General features: G+C 40.3%; 1 protein-coding gene across 2 annotated transcripts in view; it reads right to left on the bottom strand.

Annotated features, from left to right (window-relative positions):
- LOC133498178 (transcription initiation factor TFIID subunit 4-like) overlaps nt 1-24,187 on the bottom strand; it is a 138,233-nt gene that overhangs the window by 97,619 nt on the left and 16,427 nt on the right. Inside the window, exons 4-10 of one of the 2 annotated variants that reach the window (XM_061814710.1) lie at nt 18,875-19,024; nt 18,502-18,627; nt 16,145-16,267; nt 14,589-14,678; nt 12,029-12,223; nt 6,277-6,352; nt 4,705-4,819 (exon numbers count right to left, since the gene is read on the bottom strand). In XM_061814710.1, coding sequence (XP_061670694.1) covers nt 4,705-4,819; nt 6,277-6,352; nt 12,029-12,223; nt 14,589-14,678; nt 16,145-16,267; nt 18,502-18,627; nt 18,875-19,024 — 875 coding nt within the window. The remainder of the gene's footprint in view (nt 1-4,704; nt 4,820-6,276; nt 6,353-12,028; nt 12,224-14,588; nt 14,679-16,144; nt 16,268-18,501; nt 18,628-18,874; nt 19,025-24,187) is intronic. The other variant, XM_061814711.1, reaches the window with a different exon arrangement.

The raw sequence follows: 24,187 nt of genomic DNA, 5'->3' as shown, positions 1-24,187 counted from the left end.
CTCTGATACAAAATGGATAGGGCATGACCGGACTAGTCTATCAAAATTGTTAATCGAGTGTACTTTGGCAAAGTGACTGCTGTGATAACAGTAAGGTAATGGCAGCCCAAGACTTTTGTACAGTACCATATGTCAACAAAATGGATAGGGCATGACCGGACTAGTCTATCAAAATTGTTAATCGAGTGTACTTTGGCAAAGTGACTGCTGTGATAACATTAAGGTAATGGCAGCCCAAGACTTTTGTACAGTACCATATGTCAATTATTTGGGCATGGTCTTTATTTAAAAGCATTGACCAGCACTTTCACAATTTTAAGAGCTGTTTGTGGTTACATTTGTTGTATTTGTGTACACCACAATAGGATAGGGCAGCCACTTTCCACATAAAATGTCACTCAATTACATTCTGAACATAACTTTCCAGTTGGTGTGGAGAGTGGTAGTTACACCAAGATTTGAATATATTGTCTCTATGAATGACACCATGAAAATAAAAAACACAGACAATGTGAGACATTAAAGGACGGGTTAGAAGAGGACTCAACCCCCATCCCTTTTTAAATGGCATACAACCCCCTCCTACCCCTCACACTCCATCATCACCTATGGCGTGCCCTGGCTTTGAAACACAAGCTTGATATGGAAACACCGCTTATGCATGCATGTGGCTGCTGGCTGCACGTTCCCCCGAGCCAAGCCAATCCAATAACTCGAGAGGCTCCCGAGGACCGCTAATTACATCTCGGCTTTATTAGCGCCCAGCTGTAGTCTAGGAATATTTTGCATTTCAAATCTCGTTGGCTCCTTTTAATGTCAGACCTGTCTCAGAACGTTTGATTTGGAGTCCTGGCAATTGCCTAACACGCCAAGAAATTAAAGCAACCCCTCAAAGGGAGTTTATTACTCTACAGAGGACTGACTCAGGAAATATATCATCTTTTAAAAAAGAAAAGAAAGATATGCACAATCTATAAAGTCGGGTTAGCAGGATTCAAAACTACAAAGAAAGCAAAACAGGTTGGAAAACCTATCCAACCATACAACCAGTCACAGCAATGCTGGAGCCGATCCAGGCCAACTTCGGGCAGGAGGCTGAGTACACCCTGAATTGGTTGCCAGCCAATCGCAGGGTGCATAGAAACAAACTACTAGCATTCCGACTCACACTCACACCAACAGACAATTTCGTAAAACATATTAGGTGGATATTTATATTGTATTCTTTTATTTTTTTTTTTAAGCCATGCAGACATTTTTGATCAATGGGATATTTTGACAAAAGTGAATTACAGGCATGTTATTAAGATACGTGGGTGATTTTTAAGGTGAATTTTAAAAATCATGTCTTCTTTAAAGATAACACGGGTCAGGTCATAACATCCGGGTTGCATGATTGTGACAAACTTCCCCTCGTGGTGCCTGGCTATGATGAGAAACGCTGGTGGCCTCAGGCGATACGAAAGGACAGTAAACAGAAAAAATAAACGAGATGACACGAGCCAATGCAACACTCGGAAATACTTCATCGTAGCTTGCAGCTGAGAAAAATTAGACGAAAAGATACATAAATAAATAAAAATAGCCCCGTGAGATGCATGATATCTTTTCCAAGGGGGTCCCACACATGTAATACTGCTGTTACATTACATCATTTGTACAGAAAAATAAAGAACAGAAAAAATAATTCATTCATTAAAATGCTTCATAACATTTCCATTTTTGTACCAATATCAATGTAGGTATGATAATAGTAAAACAAATTTAAATATTTTTAAGTTTCTCTAAACTTCTTAACTGGCGCTAATTTTTTTGTCATTTTATGAATGAAAGGATTTTGCCAACAAATGTCCTTTCTTCTATTTATTTCTCTTGGTGGGTGAAGCATCAAGCAACTAATTGGTGCAAGGCCTCTATTTATTATTGTGATAAAGGAAGCAAAGCAAAATTACTTATATACTGGTCTTTCATAGAAACAAGGGAGTTCCTGACATTAATCCATCCATCAATTTTCCATGCCACTTATCCTCACTAAAATCGTTTGAAAACAAAGAAAAAAACTGCTTATAAACAGTTAAAGACAAAAAGTAATAAAAGTGCAAGAAATATTTAAAAATGGAAATGCTCTGATAAGTGTGAGGAAACCTGGACTTAAAAATATTCACACTTGGGGCTGACGTCACTTCTGTTGGCAACTTATTCCATTCAGCTGCAGCATAAACGCTAAATGTATCACGAGCAAGGCCTGGCCACTCCGGTGAGGGGCGTGGTCAGGCCACTCGTCTGGCCGGTGCTACCTCTGACATCTGTCACAGCTGTTTCGCATTCGGCACTCGAATTGATTAGGCATTCAGGTTTGGAATTTGTCACTGGAATTTGCCAGTTTGTTGAATGCAGCTCTAAGGGGGCAGAAACCAGTGCAATCTGTAGGCCGGTCCCAAGCCCGGATAAATACAGAGGGTTGCGTCAGGAAGGGCACCCGGCGTAAAAACTGTGCCAGACAAATATGAGTGTTCATCTAGAGAATCCCATACCGGATCGGTCGTGGCCAACATAAAACAATATTTACATTAAAACAACAAATATTGAAGCCATTATTTATTCACAAATAGTATCTTGTGGTCATGATTATGTAGTGGAATTGAACAGTATGAGAATTATTTTTATCCTTTAAAAAAACATACTGCAATAAATATCTTGCGGTAATGTTCTTGACATAATTGAAAAAGTAGAAATTCTGACAATTTTTTGGGGAAGGGAATTTGTACAGGTTGAAAGTGCTGCAGTAATAGTCAATTTTAATCATAATTGGCATAGTAATTTCTTTTTGTGTATTGGTTTTAGGTTTTCGAACTTAGGGTCCTCATATTTGGTGTTCAGTTCAGGTCAAGAATTTTCATTTCGGAGCATTAATAGGTTTTAGTGTTATTTTTTAGCACTATTTTGGGGGGGAGGGGTCACACTGTACTTTATGGTTACATGGACACCCTAGTAATGGAACTGTGCATTGTGTATGTGTGTGTGGGGGGGAAAGTGTGTGCGAGTATGTGGACCCATGGTGATCACCACGGGGGGTGGTTGGGGGCAGCAGGTTTGTCGTGTAACAAGTTCAGGCTGACAGCTTAATTACCAACGCAGCTAAAGATTTATCGGTTTATCAATCAGGCCTCCGGGCCACTGCCTTTACCCTGGGGACAGAGGAAGGGGCGGTGCATTTCTGCGAACCAGTTGGGCCATGTGACCCAGACTTGTCTCGGTCCAGCCATGATCATGCCGATGCACACTCCCAAAGTCCCTGAACAAATGTAGCTGCATATTTTTTGCCTCTCAGGATGTACAGTGAAGAAAATAAGTGCTATATTGCAGGTTCTCTCACTTAGAAATCATAGAGGGGTCTGAAATTTTCATCATAGGTGCATGTCCACTGTGAGAGAGATAATCTAAAAAGAAAAATCCAGAAATCACGATGTATGATTTTTTTAACGATTGATATGTGTGTTACAGCTGCAAATAAGTATTTGAACACTTGAGAAAACCAATGTTAATATTTGGTACAGTGGCCTTTGTTTGCAGTTACAGAGGTCAAACGTTTCCTGTAGTTGTTCACCAGGTTTGGACACACTGCAGGGGTGTTTTTGCCCAACTCCTCCACACAGATCTTCTCTAGATCAGACAGCTTTCTGGGCTATCGGTGAGAAACAGGGAGTGCCAGCTCCCTCCAAAAATTTTCTATTGGGTTTAGGTCTGGAGACTTGCTGGGCCACGCCAGAACCTTGATAAGCTTCCGTGCCACGCATGATTTCAAACCATGGCGTCTTAGTATATTATCAAACAGTCACCGTGGAAACGGTGGTCCCAGCTCTTTTCAGGTCATTGATCAAGTCCTGTCACGTAGTCCTGGGATGAATCCTCACCTTTCTAAGGATCACTGAGACCTCACGAGGTGATATCTTGCATGGGACCGTCATGTTTAGCTTCTTCCATTTTCTAATGATTGCTCCAAAAGAGGAACTTTTTTCACCAAGGTGCACCCGTGTGGAGTTGTACAATTTTGTATCTGGTGTCTTTGGACAGCTCTTTGGTCTTGGCCATGTTACAAGTTTGAGTCCTACTCATTGTATGGAGTGGACAGGTGTCTTTATGCAACTAATGACCTCACACAGGTGCATCTGATTTAGGATAATACATGGAGTGGAGGTGGACTTTTAAAGGCTAACAGATCTTTGAGGGGTCAGAATTCTAGCTGATAGACAGGTAATCAAATACTTATTTGCAGCTGTAGCACACAAATCGTTGAAAAAAATCATAAATTGTGATTTCTGGATTTTTCTTTCTAGATAATTTCTCTCACAGTGGACATGCACCTACGCTAAAAATTTCAGACCCCTCCGTGATTTCTAAGTGGGAGAACCTGCAATGTAGCAGGGTGTTCAATACTTATTTCCTTCACCGTATATACATAATGATATCAAAAACCAGCATATCGAGCCACTATGCCTTTCGTGCTGTTAGAGAGAGAGAGAGAGAGAGAGAGAGAGAGAGAGAGACTGTGTGTGTAGCCAGGTGGCACAAACACACCCAGTCTTGCTCATAGTGCTGCCTGTAGTCCCACTTCCAAAGGCATATTAGGGAAATGCTGTCCTCATGTGGAAACTATGAGGGATAACAAGCCAGGATAGTTGAGGAAGGGGGGATGAGTTATACCTGAAAGAGCCTCCTCCTGGGTCATTTAGCTTGTTTTTTTGATTGCCAGCGATCTGGACAGCCAAGCCCACCGGAGTCCTCCCTGCTTGGAAGGCACCCACCTTTCCCATTGTACCTGTTCAAAAGAGACGAGTACAAAACACGAAAAAATTGTTTCATCACCTCAATCATTTCGTAAAATTACAACCACATCTGCTTTAAAAAAATCCTCCCCCAAGGGGAGGAGTTCAAGTATCTTTAAGTGTTGTTCCCAGGGAAGGTTGACAGGCATATGCAAACATCACACAGGCGGGGCCAGGATATGAATCCCAGTCCTCAGAACTGGAAGTCCAACGATCTAACCAGATGCGCCACTGTGCCACCTAATCTAAATTCAATTTATTTACAAATAAATAAAATAACAGTAAATGTATTTCATATTTGTTTGTGTGAAATACCTGCACAGCTGTGTTACCTGATACAACCAGTCTTAAAATTGTGATTGGAACTGATAGTGTCTAATTATATGGGATGTCCCCAAAAAAATGTATACACACTTTAAATAATATTTGCAAATTCTTTTACATGTTAAAAATTATTTGAATTATAATAAACATCAGGCTTACAATTATTTAAAGTGGGTACACATTTTTTGGGACACCGCGTATATAAAATATTATTCTATTGGTTTAATGGTTAATTTCATTTTATTTTCAAATTGGACACCGAAGATTATGCATGGCTAAGGTACAGCAACATGGCAAACTCAGTTGACATGTATGTTTGTTTTTGCCACTTCTAGGTTTACATCGCCCATATTATTGTTTGGTTAGCCCATTACACTCTTCAGGTAGGTGCAGAGTTCTGTCACATGATCACACAACACTTGAACCTGTTTTTCCTCACACTTTCTGATCATATGCTACCTCCGAGACACTTTGTATTTCCTTCTTCCTCCACCTCCTCCCCAGCTAGGCACAAGGACTGCAAGAGTGAATTCAAACTTGATCCTAACAGGCATGTTCCTCGCCGATGGGTGCAGACAAAGTATTTTTAGAACGATCCCCGCATTCCAATTTGCGGGCATAAAACGACCTACAAATCCTTTCACTGCGGGCTATCTTATACGTGGTAGATCAAATTCGTATGCAGTTCTGATTGCGTGTGCGCACACACACAGACACACACACAGACACAAATGTGAAAAAAGGTAAACGTACGGTTGTTACACACAGCCCCTAAGAGAACTCAACTCTCTCTCTTTGGAGAGCGTTGGGGCGATGTTAGTGGGCTTTTGTGGGAACAGTGTGTGTGAATCAGTGTGAGTAAGCAGAGGCTTTATAAGTAGACAGACGGAGGAGGAAAGAAAAAAGAAAAGCACCTGTTCTCTTGCTATGCTTGCCGCTCGTTACACATCCCGCAAGCTCACCGAGAGGATGCTTCACAAATGGGTAAATGGCCCATTTAGCCTTTCTCACCGCGACACCAGGTCAACTTTGAGTCACAACACCGCGACAGAGCAAGAATGCAATAACGAGACTAGTGGGAAAAGGAAAGTGACTACAACACTGATAAGCGCAGCAGATGTCTCACCTTGAGCACGAATGGACTGCGTGATCATCACCGGCATTCGGACTTGTCCACCCACAGAGCCTATGGTCTTCATACCCTGGGAAAAGATGGGAGGACAAGTGTTACATACAGTTTGTATGGAACAGTCTTGTTCACAAAAATAAATACATTTGAAAAGAGAGATTTAAAGTGGGGGTCCTAAATACAGTGGCACCTCTGAAGTCGCACAATTCATAATTTGACGAAAATTGCATAACACCTAACAAAGAGCGAGGTGTTGATATATTTATACAGTATTGGAGCAGTACAATATAGCTTATATAGTATTTCTGTCTCTGAAGTAGGGATGAGCAAATTTTTTTGTACACCCACCATGAGCCCCAAGTCAGCCAGGGATCACACACAACCTGAGGGAGAGAAGGGTGACGACCCGGGCAGTGCGCTACTGGGAGAGGGGAAGAGGAGGACACAACCCCCCACATGCAGCAGCATGGCCCCCAAACCCCACCCAGAGACCAGGACAAGATCCCCGGAGTGGGCCCAATGGGCAACACCCCGGCGCCTGAGGACAGAGAGCAGCCTCAGGATCGGCATGCCCTTAGGGTAGCACAGATCCAACCGTGCCCAAGAGGAGTAGGAGGGAACAGGCCCACCATCCCCTGAGGCCAACCTCGCAGATCCAAAAGGATTTGGTCAAAGTGCATGCAAGTGACCAAATGGCATGCACATGGGTCTAAAATGACAAGACATTACATAATATTCGGTTTACATTACATTACATTTCTGTATGACTGTTTCGCACGAAAAACAGAAGTAAGCTTCAAATTTCACCATTTTAAAAAAAAGGTGACCAACTTTTATCAATTTGCTTATTACGTTTGGCATAGGTATTTTCAAATGTCATACAGGACAAGGTTTTGACCTTGGCTAATGTTGATACCATGTTTATTTTTCAAGTTTAATAGCATTGTTTTTTGACGATGGTTAGAATTAAAAGTATTGGTTGAGTATACATATTTTCAAGATTCACAACTTTAAATCACCCATCAGACAAAGATTAGGAGAAATCGGAAACTTAAGAGTTAAAAATTGAGGAACATTTTTGTGTAACTAGTGACCAAAAGTGCTGCATGGGTGTACAACGACAAAGACATGCAAATAAGTGTGTGGCATGTTTTCTGTAATATAAGTGCATCTATTTGATTTTGAACAGCCAGTGATCCTGATTGACCTGAAACAGGAGAGGCTCAGTCTCATGAAACAAAAAATGAAATGTGTTTTTGCACAAAGTATGTAAACCTCTGGTTTCAACTGTGTACACATGTGTGTCCACATGTACATACACACACACTGTGAAGGGAGTCTCACTCCTTGCAAGGTCGCCCGCAGCAGTTGGGCTTCAGATCCCAAGCACTTACTATCTATTGTACCTCCCACAAAATCTGTATGTGAGGGCTAATATTGCTACCATTTTCCTTTAGACTGCTGTTTCAACTAATTAAAAGTTTCTTTTTTTAAACATAGCATAGCAATGGCATTTTCCCATGTACTGCATGTTGGTTGGTTGGTTTGGTTGGTCAGTCATGCGATTATTTGTTACATCCAGGAAAGTCAGGATTTCGGGCAGCTGTGCAGATTTGTGTACGTGACCTACATTGACATGCATCCCCAGATGAGATCGTGCGAAGATAAGAAATCAAGACAGCATTGGGGGGGGGGGTGAGAGAGAAACAGATAAAGGAGAAGAGAGAACACAGGAGGGTGGGAAAATGAGGCGATGGCGGGCTCAGAGTCACTTCCTTCTCGGGAAGTCGCCAGAGGTCAGGCCTCGGGCACAGCCATCCATTCTTTAGCACTTTGCTCCTTGCTGCATTTTTCCCCCCTTGTAGTCCATTCTCTGACACATGCTATATTACTGTTTAAGGGGTGAACGAAGTAAAAAAAAAAAAAAAAAAAAAAACACAGCAAATGCCATCTTTCCCAGAGATGCACCGCAGGCAAGGAATTCATTCAGCACAGATAGCAAAACACCTCTGGTCAAGCAGCAACACAGGAGAGCAAAAACAACAACTTCGATAGAAAGTTTGGATACACAAGTACAGCAACTTTCGCACATCTAAGTTTCAAATCACTGTCACATAAGTTATATATCTTTCTGTACTTTATAAGCATTAGTAGATCTAAGGCATGTTTAACATTGGATTTAAAGCTTTAGAAACAGCTAATATTCATTGGTTACTGACAGTGCAGCATAAATAATGTGCTTGAATCACCATTCATGAAATGACACATAATGGGTAATATGGCCATAGAGCTTATTTATTGTTTCACTCCTAAGAATTGAGAGAAAAATATACTTGTGGCTCCTTAAAACATATTCCTTCAGCGGGTTGAAAGTGAAAGTATATGTGGAAGCGAAAAGTTTTTAAGTTTAGTTTGATGAGTAACAGATAGTTATGTATTCAAAGGTTTAATTAATTATTAATTAATTAGTTAGTTAATTAATTAATTTTTTTGACTTTCAGGTGTAATTTAATTGAATTATTGATGATTTGGGTTGTTTTATGTTATTGTATGTTCTTTTTAAGGATACTAAAGAATTTTTGACTTCCTCACATTAATAACCAGTGTGTTATAAACTTTGCCCTTCATCCTAGCATAGACTCTTCTGTCACACATCACACTTTCCTCCAAGCATTTACAGCCCTCTTGGACCCGTTTCTTCACTTCCTTACCACACTCATCATTGCTCTGGACTAATGACCAAATATTTAAAGTCCTTCACCCTCACTATCTCTTCTTCCTACAGCCTCACTCCTCTCTGTCTCACTTTAGATAATCTTCATTCCTCTCATTTCCAGTCTAAGCCTCCACCTTTCCAACTGTTCCTCGACCTGCTCTCTGCTTTCACTCCGGATCAAAATGTCATCTGCAAACTTCATGGTCCAAGGGGATTCCAGTCTAACCTCATCTGTCAACCTAATCATCACCACTGGTAATAGTAAGGGGCTCACACCTTATCCCAGATGCAGTCTCAACTACACCTTAAACTTCCTGTCACATCTAAAGCACTCCCAGACTTTTTATGCTCCTGACATGCAACTGGCAGTGTGACTCTTTGTTCGTGGTTGCATTCCAATAACTTTTTCTTAATTGGTTTCAAATAAAAATAAATGAAAATAAATATATATATTACTATAATCACCAGCTAATCACCTGACTTTGAATCAACGCAAAAATCTACGAAAAGAATTGAAACTCAAAATCCATAAACGAAGCTCACCGAACGTTTAAGCTTTGTAGACTGCTTACGTGGAGGAATGGGTCAAAATCATACCAGCGCGATGCATGTGATTAGTTCCTGCATAAATGAGAGGTCTTGAACTTGTCATCGCAAACAAAACTTTTTGTATGAAATAAATACCAGTTGGCATTTTCAATACTTTTTCCCTGCTACATTTCACAATATTACACACACAACTTAATTTCAAAGCTTACTGGTTCTACTTGCTTTGTTTGTGTGTATTACTTGGTTTGTTCCCCACATCTGGTGGAAGTTTCACATCAGTAGCACTTTTGGAAGTACATTTAATGAGAAGAATTGTGATGTGTTAAATAGTTAATTCAACTGCTTTATATACATCCGAGTGTGTATGTGTTCAATTTTTGGGTCTAATTCAGCCTGGTGTCGAGGATGGGTGTGCATGCTAGAGAGAGAGAGAGAGAGACAGAGAGAGAGTGAGAGAGAGAGAGACAGAAAGAGAGAGAGATGGACCAGAGGCATATTCTGGACATGGACTGCGGCCTGCCACACTGCTTTAAAATTGACCCAGGGCTGACCTAGTTACCTTACTTCACCCTCCGCCGCTTAATGGAGGGAGGGAGAAGATGAGCGAGTGAAGATACAGTTCTAAGTGTTTGTGTGTGAAAGACAGAAGAGAGGCCGTTGGCTCTGCCCAGACCAGTCTGACCTCACTTGGCTGCCCCCCTTGTATTCTCACATCTGCAATTGCATAATGTACACGTGCACACATACACTCACTAAAAAGTCACTCACTCTTTCACACACACTATCTCACACATACACACACACGCGCACACACACACACGCAGACACACAAACACACACACAAATGCATGTTAATATAATGCAGCTGTGGGTTGAATGAAGTTTACAACTTTGCCGGTTCACTGAGCTCGACACAGCAGGTGCTAAAAGCTTCAACTGCAACTCGGGTGCAGTCGATTCAAATCGGTTGCAATGCACTTCTAAACCAGTAGAGGCGGAATATTCATCACAACGTTGATGACAGACTACCACAATTTATAAGCCTTGGCAAAGGTTCTTTGGAGACATAATGCTGGCAGCTTGTTGCAGTCAGTGTCATATTTTGACTTGACGTATTCACTACGTACAACTTTTTTTCATTGTTTATAATCAAGCATTCATAATTTTCCTATTATCAGCACTGAATCTTCTTTTCATTCTTGAGTGACAGTTTTTGAAAAAGGTTACTTAATTCCTTGTATAGTTAGTTGGTTGGTAGTTAATAATGTGAATGAGTGCAGCCCTATGGGGGTAGAAGTCGATGCAATCTGTAGGCCGGTCCCAATCCCAGATAAATGCAGAGGATTGCATCAGAAAGGGTAACCATCTTAAAACTTTGCCAAACAAATATGAACAGTCATCTAAGAATCCCATACCGGATCAGTCATGGTCCGGGTTAGCAACGTCTACCCCCCGCACGGTTAACCTGTAGGGTGTTGGTGGAAATTCTGATACTGCCGGTCGAAATGAAGGAGGAAAGCAGATTCTTTGGCATAAAGAGAAGAGGAAAGCACAAAGCCTAGAACAGAATGTGGGGACTTCAAACCTTGGGACTATGACGGGAAAAACTCAGGTCTTGGTTGACATGATGATTAGGAGAAATTTTGATATATTGTGCAGCCAGAGATCAGATGGAAAGGCAGTAAAGCTAGAAGTTTAGCACCAGCTTTTCAATTAGAGCTGGAGAGAGAAATGGAGTAGGGGTTATTTTAAAAGAAGAGCTGGCTAAGAATGTCTTGGAGGTGAAAAGAGTATCAGATCTAGTGATGAGGCTCAAACTTGAAATTGAGGCTACTTATAATGTGATTAGATACTATGCCCAACAGGTAGGATGTGATCTAGAGGTGGAAGAAAAATTCTGGAAGGAACAAGATGAAGTAGTTCTGAGCATTCCAGACAGAGAAAGAGTTGTGATTGGTGCAGATTTTAATGGATATGTTGGTGAAGGAAACAGGGGTGATGACGAAGTGATGAGTAAGTACAGCATCCAGGACAGGAACTTTGAGGGGCAAATGGTGGTATACTTTTTCAAAAAGGATAGAAATGGCGGGAGAGAACACTTTTTTTTCCCCCCAGAAGAAACGGGAACAGCAGTAGAAGCACACAGGTGGATAAAATTGTGTTCAGATGATGTAATATGAATGAGGATACTCACTCCAAGGTAGTGTTAGGGGAGAGTGTAGCTCGACACCATAGGAAGGTGGTGGGGAGGAAGATTAAGAAGACAAAGGTAGCAACCATTCACACTCAATTTAGAGTTTTCAATTAATCAGTGAACAACGGGGAGAACATGCAAACTCCACACATGTGGAACCAGAATTTTCAAGCCCAGTTCACAGACTTGTGATTCAGGTGTGCTAACTACTCATTTAGCATGCTGCCTCCAGATTTTTTTATTTAATGTAAATTTGTCTGTAAAATATAGTTTTAAGGGAGCACACATACCGCAGCAGCTGGATGGCCCAGCGTCCCGGTGGGCAGCGCGCTGGCACCTGTGGTGGCGCCGACGCTGTTCGGGTGGCGTATGTGGACACTGGGCCCGCTTGTGAGGGGCACCACTGGTTTGACACCCTGCTGCGGCGGCTGAGTCAGGGACTGCTGATTGTTCAGCAAAGACAGCCGCAGGGCCGGGAGGCTCTTCTGTAGAATGTCGGACAGGAGCAAAACAAATTTAAGTACACAAAAGAAATGAAAAACAATCAAACCGGGAGACATTAATATATTTTGTGAAAATGGACACCACACAGTTACGACTTAAAGTTGTGTTACGTTATGTTGTATTATGTTATGTTACTTTAGGGTTCCACGATACTTCAGAAGTTTAGCTTATTCGTCCCTATGGAGATGGATGATTTGTGACTTTATTTTTTACACGGACAGCAATGTGATGACATCACCAAACGTTATGGCAATTTGTTAATAGCGTTCAAATCTTATGGAAGGCAATTACTTGCCACATAACTTAGACACCAAGCCCATGATAGTTTCTCACTCGCTGATTGACTTCCAGTTACAATTACAACCGCTCATGTATTCACCTCAACTCACGATTCCAAACCATCATGCTGTCGTCACCAATGATTCCTCTCATTTTTTACGTGTCTAAGCAAACACACTAAGGCTGTGAGCGCTCCCTTTGACCACAGTGAGCAACATCAGACGTATGCATTGTGGTCAATCAGTGTCATCCATTGAAGTTACATGGCTCAAAGGTTCAGATTAGATTCCCATCAGAAAATTTTTAAGAACAATTTTGTTTTTTTGCAAACTTACACTGAAAATGTCAACAAACAAAAAACAAAAAAATACATTACAATACAAATACATACCAAGCCAACTATGAACTATAAATTTGAAAGGTCGCTTCCAACTTTGTTTGATTTTTTTCTTAATCCACAATGATATCCCTTATCTATCTATATTATATATCTTTGTTTTTCTTGGTGTAAAACTGAATTATTGCTTGCAGAATATCTTTCGCAATGCATGATGAAAGCTGAATGATCCTCCCAAACAGTTTTAGGGTTAATACTATGTTGCCTCCCGTATTTAAAATACAGAATTAGCTTTTTGTGCACTGTATCGTCTGTGCTTTCATCCTCAATCAGACTGTGCCAAGGTGGAATTTTAGCATTACACACCATCTCATCTTGCACTTTCTACTTTGGCTTCAGACCAGACCTTTTTTACTCAAAAAAAATCTCATCCAGTTTCACCACTTTTTCTTCTTATTATTCACATACTCCAGCATTTGTAATTACAAGTGTTCCTCTTTAAAATGGAGGTGTGCGGTGTCGGATAAACTCCTTCCTAGAGTGTGGCCCGGTGTGCCCGAGCAGCAGTGAGAGGCAGTGTGTTGCAGTGTTTAGAAAAAAAAAAAACCACGTCAGGCTTTCGTTCACTGCGCTGTATCTGTTTTCCTCTGCACTGAGTGTGGGACAAATGCGCAAATGCACAGTTGCGCAGCTTCGAGGGATCACTGGTCGTAACACATGACAGGCACTCGAAAAAGGACCAAGATAATGTTTTAAATTACAAAAAATATTTTTTAATCTATGCGGTGGTAACCCAGAATGGTTTATTTGAAACCATACTCATTCTGCCAAAATTGAAGTCGTCGGTAAATATGTTAGTGAAACGTGCGAGACATTAATACAAAATTATGAAATTGAGTAAAGAGAGCCCAAAGCAAGACTTGTCCGCGAACTCAATGTTTTGTTATGTTGTCTGGTGTAGTGTTAGGTTGTAATAGCTCATGCTGTTACTGTTATTTTTTGTTTGTAATTTTTTTGTGATGTTACATGATGCTATGCTCTCCAGTATTACATTATAATGCTGTTGTGTTGTTTTGATATGGTGTGTTCTGCTATGTTATGTGCTCCTTAGTTAAGCTCTGTTTTACCAAATTATGTAGTATTGTGTTACATTCCTGTTATGTTATTTTCTTGCACTCACACACAAACACACACACCTAAACAGACACATGCATGCATGCACCGTATTTCAGACACAATTTTAGATGCCAGCAACTTAACATTGCATGACAACGTGTTTGTAGCTGGATTTGGGACCCGGCTGCCTTGATGTGACGCTCATCATGCTTGGCTGGAAAAACCTGCTGGCTACTGACAGGCACGGCTGGCGGGCCCACTGTCACACACATTCACAAATCAGGCCGCGGGCTGCATGGATGTGTATCTGCGTGCACGTACTAGTGCCAGGCTTAGCCATTAGTAGCTTTAGCGTAAAGGGAGTCGTACTTCAGGGGTCTCAAGTTAAACAAAAGAGGAACCATCTTAGCAGGTAATTAAAGGTTCTCTAAAGGTAGTTTAGGTAAAACTGAGGTCCCACCATCCAGCACTCATATCTCCATTTGCGATCGCAAGTAAAAACAAAGAACAATTATCCAAATGTCTCATATCATTTTTTTACATCATAAAAACCTTGCAATTCCTTGCATTACATTCACTTTAACGTATTTCAGGATTTAGTTCAGGATTCCCACCTTAAGAAAGGGCACCAGGTAAGGCTGTGGCGATGACTTGAGCTCCGTCTGCAGCCGGCTGGTGAACTCTTCCGGCTCGATCTTGGCATCCTATTTTTTATGTTGTTGTTTTCCAACACCACACACATAGCAATAAAAACAATGAACCTCAATTCAAATTAGATAAACAAATTGATGTAAACCTAGCAGACCTTATTAGAGCAGTCATCCTGTCTCCTCCTCCATCGCTCGTCAATAGCACTGCTTTGCTCAATTTCCTACTCCTGTCTTGCCCTTTTCTGTCTTCTCATCTTGTTTTCTTGGTTACTTATTGCCATGTCTTCACTAACCCCCGCCAATATAAAAACGACTGCTTTAATATTAGCTGTGTTCAAATATCTAGACCTTCACTTTTGTTCAAGTATGGTTCTCACCCCTAAATCCCCTTGTCCACTCTGTCTGTCCCCTAAAACTCTTTTTCTGTCCAGCTGCATTTTCAATAAACAAATAATTAAAAAAATAAAACATTCATTTGTAAAATTAGTTCGATCTGCTGGGTGTGAAAATGAAAAAGTATTCATGGTTGCCCCGTGCCCCCCAGTTTGAAAACAACTCCATTAAGCTAAGGTACTGAACGCTGACGCAAATATTAAAAAGGTGAGTAATTGGCTTCCTTCCCAAATGTTTAAATCACCTATAATAATATTTTAATTGCAAAAGTATTTTAGAGCATTACATTTATTCCATTTGTGGGGATAATCACTTGTAGTTGGTTAGTGATTGTAATAATCCCCAAACTAATGAAGAGTCATTTACCGCATAATTTCTATTAGCAATGTTCATTTCATTTCTCACGTTGTTATTCGTCTGATTGTACAAGGCTATGTCCCCACTCCGACAGGTCTCCTCTTTAGCCTGGCTAAGTTGGTGAAGTTTGGCAGTGAACCATGCGACTTGTTCTTATTGAACGTCCAAAATGACTTGGGTGGTTTTTACAGGATTTTACACATTTCGAGTAGTAATTTTTTTCAGAAACAGTTGTGCAATACATTCTAATTTAACCATTGTGTGCAGTATTTTTTTTTACAGTTTAAGTAGAGTGTTAATGTTGACAATAATATTGACCATATTCATTGAGAATTTAACTTCTGCCTCATTTTTATGAACACTTGGCCTTACTATGCTTGTAATGTATTTTAACATTGTTTATTATGGTGGTACTGACAGAGCCACATAACTGCAGAGCATGTGTGTTTGCTTTATTAAACGTTGTACTAATCACTGGTTTAAACTAATGGTATAGGAAACTAAACCTTTTCAGATGAGTGTTATTTAAGGGGGGGTTGAGTATTTTCAGCCCTGTTACAGCATTACTTTCATATTTAAACAAGGCTTTGATGAAATTTTGTGGCATCTTGGTTCGTTTCAGAAGAGCAAAAAAATTTGAATATGCCTATATGAATATTTTAATGAATACCTGGGGATACATCCCACATACAGCAAAATACAAATATGTAAATATGTTAATAAAATGTGAATATGCAGTTTAGATTTACATTGTCCTATCGCATTCTTACCAGCAGGTCTTGTACCAAAGCTTTGACATTCTTGGATGTCTCGGGTAATGGGGAATTGTGCGACGCCAGCTTGATGAGCGTGGCAAGGAAGTTTTTACACTTCTTCACGTTCTCCTGCATTTCCTGTCACAATAAACACAACAAGGGAGAAAATAATAACCAAATTAGGGTCCCCAAACAATGACAGAAACACTCATGCGTTATGCTGCATTGTGTTTTACTCGGTTGTTTTACGTTGTATAATGTTTTGTTCCATTTTGTGTAAGTATATGTTGTGTTATCCTGTGCTGTGCTGCACGCCACTGTTTTATGTGCTTCTGTTTTCCTTTGTTATGCTTTACTATGTTATACTGCTGTTATGCTAGGATATTTAAAGTTGTACAATATGTTTTACTGTGCTTTGCTGTGGTATATTACGTTATGCTATGCTAAATTTTGCTATGTTATACTGGTTTTCTGTTTTAGATTTGTTTTTTTAGTTTATGTTATGCATCTATCTATCCATTTTATGCTTTGTTATTTTATGACTGCCGACCAGTTCAGTGTGTACTCCGCCTCTTGCCTGAAGATACAGTAGTTGGGATAGGCTTGTCTGCCTGCAACCTTGTTGAGGAGAAGCATAACAGAAAATGGATGGACATTATGTTATATGTTATTACGTGTTACAGTGTTTTATGCGGTGTTGTTATGCTATGTCATGCTTATGTTTTGGTCAAGCTATGTAATGCTAGTAATGTTATGCAATGTAATGTTTTGTAATTTTATTACAGTACAGTTACAGTACGTTGTTTGGCTATGTTGTAATGTTATACTATGTAATGCTAAGTTTTGCTGTGTTATGTTATCTGTTGCTGTTATGCTATGCTTTATTTTGCTCCAGGTTTCTGTGATTTTTATCTACCATGCATCTGTTTGTTGTCCAAATGTGGCTTAGTGTGTGTGCGTGTGTGCTTATGCATGTCCTTGGGTTGGCTCTCCTCATGTGAATGTACAAATGCAAACATGCTGGGCACGAGTGAAACCCTTTGTCTGAGGCCAGCTGCGAGAGGGTTTTCGGGGAGCTTGTGACACAGCCAGCCTGCTGGCAGCTGTGACAGCTCTTGCACCGGCCCAGAGAGCAAAAAAGAAAAAAAAAGACAGGGAGCACTTAAAAAATGGGCTTAAACAAACAAGGAAAATGTAACAAAAAGAATCATATATTATTACATTTAAGCAGACTCATCTGTCAATAGACTAGGAAAATTTGACTGGCAAAAAAGATACTAAAAAGCAAAATATTACTTCCATTAAGGAAAATTATTTAACAGTAGAACAGAAAAAAGTTCACTGACAAAAAATTATGAAATGAAAAATACACTGTTTTAATTTAGACAAAACTATCTGCCATTAGATCAGAAAGATTTGACACAAAAATATGAGGGAAAATGAAGGAAATTGGGGGAGGGTTGTAAATAAAAAGGAAAACTAATCAGTTATGTGACATTGGAAAAGGAATATTGAACTGAAAAAAATGCAATGGAGCGAAGACTTTATTGTTTAATTCTGAAAAAATAATCTTCCAATAGAATTGGAAATTTTGACATGATGAGTAATTATAGCTAGTCTCAAAATCCCGAAAAAGATTAAACAGGAGAGACCAGCAAACGGACGGACCAGCTATGGGGATTGTTTAATGAGTACCTGCATCGTTCCGTGTGATGTTTGTGGGTCCACATAACAGAGACAGCCGGAATTACAAAAAACACACAATACTTCAGGGAAGAAGCATTGTTTAAGAAATTTTGGTTGAAAGCATAGCTTGCAAGCTAACTTGTAGAGGTAGAAATCCGTCGTACTTACAGTATGTTGTGGGGAAGGGCTGACGAATGCCATTCGCCTCAAAATTTAGTTTAACGCTATATCTCAACAATTCAGGACCCTAACCCTAGCACTGCTCTCAGTCTTTGTACATTTTCATGCATTATATTCAGACGTAAATGTATTTAGAAACAAATCTCTGAATTCACTTTACAGGGTCTTTAAGTGCTTAGCATAAGTTGACCTGCAGAATATTTAACAGGTTTTAGCATCTTTCCTGAACACAAGTTGAAGTGGCACCCCCTCTTCCTCCTATTTTTGGTATGTGACCCTCAGTGTAAAAAATTTGGACATTGTTGTCTTAAAACGACTGTATTTATAAAACCTACACCAGGGGTGCTCAATGCGTTGCCGTTTTGGTCGATCGTGTGACAGTGTGCCAAAAAAAAAAGAAAAAAGACGTCAGCCTATCATACACCTCGTCACTTGATTCAGGTGTGGCCAATACGTCGATCGGACACTAATAAAGGCACGTTCTAGCAAGCTGGCCTCCCATTTACCGTCTGCGCCTTGCTTTCTCCACGGCAGTAGCGGCATGCGCGTGTGAATGCCCCCCTCACACTACCCCCTGTAGGGGAGATCGCGACAGGCTGGCCGCTTGAAAAGTAGATCTTGTAGACCCTGACCTACACGTATTTAATTATGACATTACTTATTATACTGCAAAGTAAACTTACTCATAACCAGTAATCAAATCTAAATAATAATCAAGAAATAATACCTTATGTAAGATTTTTAAGGAAAAAAATGCTTAGAGCAAATTAAATGCTCTCACATTTAAAGAAAAGTCTTGGCAAACAAAGAAAAAGTATATTTTGCCCTGATTAACTGATTAACTTTTTCTTCAATTTTATGATTGTGCAGAGGGACAACCTGGGACACGACAGGAGCTCCAGGAGCCGCACCAATGCCTGTCGTCTGCTGGGGTTGTGGGGGGGCCTGGGCTGGAGGCGCCTGGGGGGCTGGAACAACCGGGGTCTGCTGCGGAGCTGTCACCGCCACGACTGGCGGCACAGGGCCCTTCTGCAGAGAGATGAGAGACAAGAGAGCAAGAGAGAGAAAGGGAGAGAGACAGTGTGTAAGTGAGAGAAAGAGAGAGGGAGAGAGAAAGAAAGAAAGGAAAAGAGAGAAGATAAATAGGACATGACACCAGGCTCGCAGCAAGGCCACAGAGAACAGGAGGCGGGAGCCGCAGCACTACTGTCACATCTGGCGCGGCAACGTCTTCAACATCACAGTGTGGTTCTCAAAATTGGGCTCCATGAGCCAAAGCTTGGGGGTCTGAAAGTAATTTTCAAGAAATTATTGCTTTGTATCATTCTGAAAAGTGCAGAGAGTGATCCCGTATACTCAAGAGTTCAGCATTCACAAGCCCGCCTATTAGGGAGAACCAATCCTTCATTATTAACTGAAAAATCTAAAGTATGGTAAAAATTTTAAAAATACTGGGTTTGTGCCACTTGATGGCATCTTTGGTCCAAAGAACTACTCACAGGGAAAAGTAGTTTCATTTAGTAAGGTAACAACCTTACAACCTAACCTAATGGAAAAAAAAGTTGCTCTACCACCATCTTGTGGCATCAATAGACAAGTTCGACTGTGAAGTGAATGAATAATGTGTGCAATTGCAACACGTATTTGAGTGCCTAGAAAAGCACAATATAAGAGTAATTACCAGAACTCCTAGTTTATACAAATTCACATCCAGAATAATTTGTCCAAATGGCTGAATTTCCATATTTTCTGAATTTTTTCAAGAACATGACCACAGGACAGTTATTGCAGAATATTTGTAATAGGATAAAGATAGTTCTGCACACTGTTCAACTGCAAATAATAATTGCGATATAATTAATGAATTAAATAATACTAATATAATTTTGACCTCACCCCATTCTAAAGCGACGTCTCCAGTAACATATCAATTCATTTCCCGTTCATGAAGTGTCTTGAGGCCATGAATTTTTTTACAGTTATGTATCCAAACGCGTATTCGTTGTCTTATTTTCTTATTCAAATTTAGTTACTCGCTGCAATATCACGGTTCCAGTCAGCTCTATGAGACAAGTGAACAGTATAACCCAATCACTTCTTTCTGTTTTGCGATTTCATGACAGGATAGTTTAGCAATTGACCCCTCCGTGGATATTGCGCAATCCGCGTCACTGACCAATCAGAGGCCAGAGATCTGCATAAACCAAAGCCCGTTTTTGCTCCCGCCATTTTCTCAGACAACATTGCATGGTCCAGTATGGGTTTAGTTAGCGTTTTTTCGCGCATTTGGGTTATTTAACAAAAAATATGGTTAAGAGGTGTAGTCACGGACTTTGTAATAGTGACGACAGGTATCCTGAAAGGCTAGTTGGTGGAGTTCGATTCGTACCCTTTCCAAAACCGAAGACCCGGTACGAAAAATGCCTTCGATGGATCAAACTTTGTGGAAGACCGCATCATCAACTAAATCCATCTAATATCAACCGGAACAAATATGTTTGCAGGAAGGTATGCCCTATATTTGATTTTCAATACATGTCTCGTATAAATGAATTCGAAGTACTTCGCTAGCATAACACTGCTGCGTGTGAACGATTGACACACTTATTCTTTGTTGAGCGATATTTAGTGATGATCGGACTGCACAAACGTATTGATTTCTTGCTGGCTCGTGGCCCAAGCTTAACCAGACTGTGTTTGCACGAAGATATGCCCTAAATTTGATTTTTAATATGCGTCTCGTGTAAATGAATGAGACGTTCTCTGCTAGCATAACACCGCTACGTGTGAACGATCAACACACTTATTCTTTGTTGAGCGATATTTAGCGATGATCGGACTGCACAAACGTATTGATTTCTTGCTGGCTCAGGGCCGAAGCTTAACCAGACTCTGTTTGCACGAAGATATGCCCTAAATTTGATTTTTAATACACGTCTCATATAAATGAATGAGACGCTCTCCGCTAGCATAACACCGCTACGTGTGAATGATTGACACACTTATTCTTTGTTGAGCGATATTTAGCGATGATCGGACTGCACAAACGTATCAATTTCTTGCTGGCTCGCGGCCCAAGCTTAACCAGACTGTGTTTGCACAAAGATATGCCCTAAATTTGATTTTTAATACACGTCTCGTATAAATGAATGAGACGTTCATCGCTAGCATAACACTGCTACGTGTGAATGATTGAATGAAATCAGAAGCATGGCGTCTCTCTCAGTTCAGAATGTATTGTATTGTATTTGCCATTTTTACTGTTTGTCTTACGTCAGCGCACGTGGCGTGACGTCACTTCAGGAGGCGTGGTTAAGTGCCCTGTACGGAGGGGCCAAGAGTTGTAATAAACTTGCATGCCCCCGAGTAGCTTTTATCTTTTTTTAAACAATATAGTTCTTATTATATCAAATTCATTTATGCAACATTCATCATGGTGGCCAGAGACACCGCCGTACTGGCTATTAATGTCGAAGCTCATTTTTTTTCAAACATCTGAAAAAAAACAGTGCGACGCCCTTAACAAGTCAACGTTCAGTGATTACAGCCAGACAAAACCAGTTGTGGGCCAACAGTTAACCTCACCACCTGCCACCGTGGAGGACCTATGTTCAAGAAACTGACCAGACCATCCACCAACATTCCTGGGACTCACGCTGTGGTGTCTTTGAGGAGACATTGATATACTGAACTGCTCCCTGGCCACGTCAGTTGCCCACTGCTCCAATGTGTTCCACAAACAAGTGTATGTGTTCACTGTGATGAATAAAATGCAAAGAACATTGGTGTGCATGCATGCATGCATGTTCATGACAATAAAGGTGATTCTTTTTCTTCTAAAATACAGCTGTTCTGTAACATATGGCAGCTCTTCATTATCCATCGATCCACCCATGCATTTTCTGAACCGCTTATCCTCACTAACGCCAAGGGCATGCTGGAGGTTATTCCACCTAACTTTGGGCTAGAGGTAGCGTACACCCTGAACTGCTTGCCGACTTATCACCAGGAACCTAAAAATAAACACCCCATTTCACTAAAATTCCCACCTACGGGCAATTTTTAGTCTTCAATTGACCTACCACGACCTGACTCTCACAAGACACATGAAATCTCACATGAAGTTTACTTGAAAAAAAAAAAAAACACTGGAAGCATTCCAAGATGTTGATAAGATTCTCTGGACTGATAAGATCAAGCTAGAACTACGCAGGATCACGCTGTGGGGGTGTTTTACATCTGCAGGGACAGGACAACTGGTTGCAATCGAAGGAAAGATGAATGTGCCCAAGTCCAGGGACATCCTGGACGGGTGCTCCGGACAAACTTGGCCGAAGGTTCACCTTCAACCAGACAATGACCCTCAAATAACAAAAGGAGTGGCTTCAGAACATCTCCGTGACTGTTCCTCAATGGCCCAGCCACAGCCCTGACTTAAACCCAATTAAGCATTTCTGGAGCCAGTCAAAATTTCTTGCATCATTCCCAAAATGACTCATGGCTCTAAGTCAAAAGTGTGCTTTGAACTCAATATTGACCCAAGAGATATTTCAGATTAAAAAAGACAAATTTGAAAACATTTCAACAGTTCATTTTTTTCTGTCAATACGGGGTGCGGTGTGTACATTAATGAGGAAAATTAACTTAAAGGACTTTACCAAATTGGCTGCAATATAACCGTGAAAAATTAAGGCGGTCTGAATACTTTCAGAAACACACAAAAACAACTTTATTCCCTTCATATTATGTTTTAAATATATATATAAAAATGTGTATGTGTGTGTGTGTGTGTGTGTGTGTGTGTGTGTGTGTGTGTGTGGGTGTGTGCGTCCTAATTCAGTAATTTAGCAATTTTATTGTGAAAATTTGGGAATTTTGAGTATGTGGTAAAAGTTCTGTGCATGTCCTGAATTGGATGATGAGTTTGAAGATGGAATGGTTTCAATCCATTGAAAAATGTGAAAGCAGGATGTAAATGACCGCGCTGATTTGGGAATGGTTATGTTTTTTTTTAAAGAAAATATATGTTTCAGGAAGTCCTGTTTTTTTTCCAAGAACAAAATGTGTATTTTTAGGAGAAAACAGTCAGATATTTTCTTATCGTTAAAATTGTGCAATTTTTTTCTAGAATGAAAGGTATCATATGAAGAAAGTAAAGCTGTGTTTTTTTAAATTCTCTTAGCAAAATATGACTTCTCTCAATCAAATTTGACTTGAACATTATAACTTCATCTTGGATATGTAGCAGATTATCATTTCTTGATTTTGACATTTTTTTTATACATTTGTTTTATTTAGTACTGTAACTTTTTCTCATGAAAATCTTTTTATTCTCTAAAATGTAAGAATTTGTTCTTGTAATATTATGACTTTTCTTCCCCCACAACAATGGGCAAATTTAGGGGTATAGATCATATTTATGTTTATCTGGTGTCACAATCATGAGGTGGTTCTTGGATAACTACCTTCCGTGTATTGGTTTCTTGGACCCAAAAGGTTTCAGTTCCCATGAACAGACATTTGTGAGGGCGAAGGTAACCACCTAGAAACGAAATGTTGAATGCGATATATATCCATCCATCCATTTTCTTTGTCGCCTATCCTCACGAGGGTCGCGGGGAGTGCTGGAGCCTATCCTAGCTGTTAAAGGGGCAGGAGGCGGGGCACACCCTCAACTGGTTGCCAGCCAATCGCAGGGCACAAAACAACAACAGACAAACAGCCGCACTCACAATCACACCTAGTGGGCAATTTACAGTTTCCAACTAATGTTCCATGTTTTTGGGATGTGGGAGGAAACCGGAGTACCCGGAGGAAACCCACACAGGCACAGGGAGAATTTGCAAACTCCACACAGGCAGGACTGGGATTGAACCCGGGACCTCAGAAATGTGAGGCTAACGCTTCACCAGCTGATCCACCGTGCCACCTTGGCTAATACATTTACTTAAACCATAAAATAGATACATGATTAAATTGTTGCATGAATATGTGATAAATAAAACCATTCATAGATGAATCCAAACTTAAAACAAAGTTAAATGTATATTTTATTCAAAATAGTTAATTTATTAGATTTAAATTACGGGAGATATATGTGTTTATTTATTTTATTTCACCACCAAATAAGCTGTTTGTTTTAAAAGTCAAATGTGGCCCTTGAGTAAAAAATGTTTGCCCAACCTTGCGAAT

This window comes from Syngnathoides biaculeatus, chromosome 3 (genome assembly GCF_019802595.1).
Source record: "Syngnathoides biaculeatus isolate LvHL_M chromosome 3, ASM1980259v1, whole genome shotgun sequence".
NCBI classification, from domain to species: domain Eukaryota; kingdom Metazoa; phylum Chordata; class Actinopteri; order Syngnathiformes; family Syngnathidae; genus Syngnathoides; species Syngnathoides biaculeatus.
Note: the sequence above shows the minus strand (reverse complement) of the source record. Positions and strands in the feature narration are given on the sequence as shown.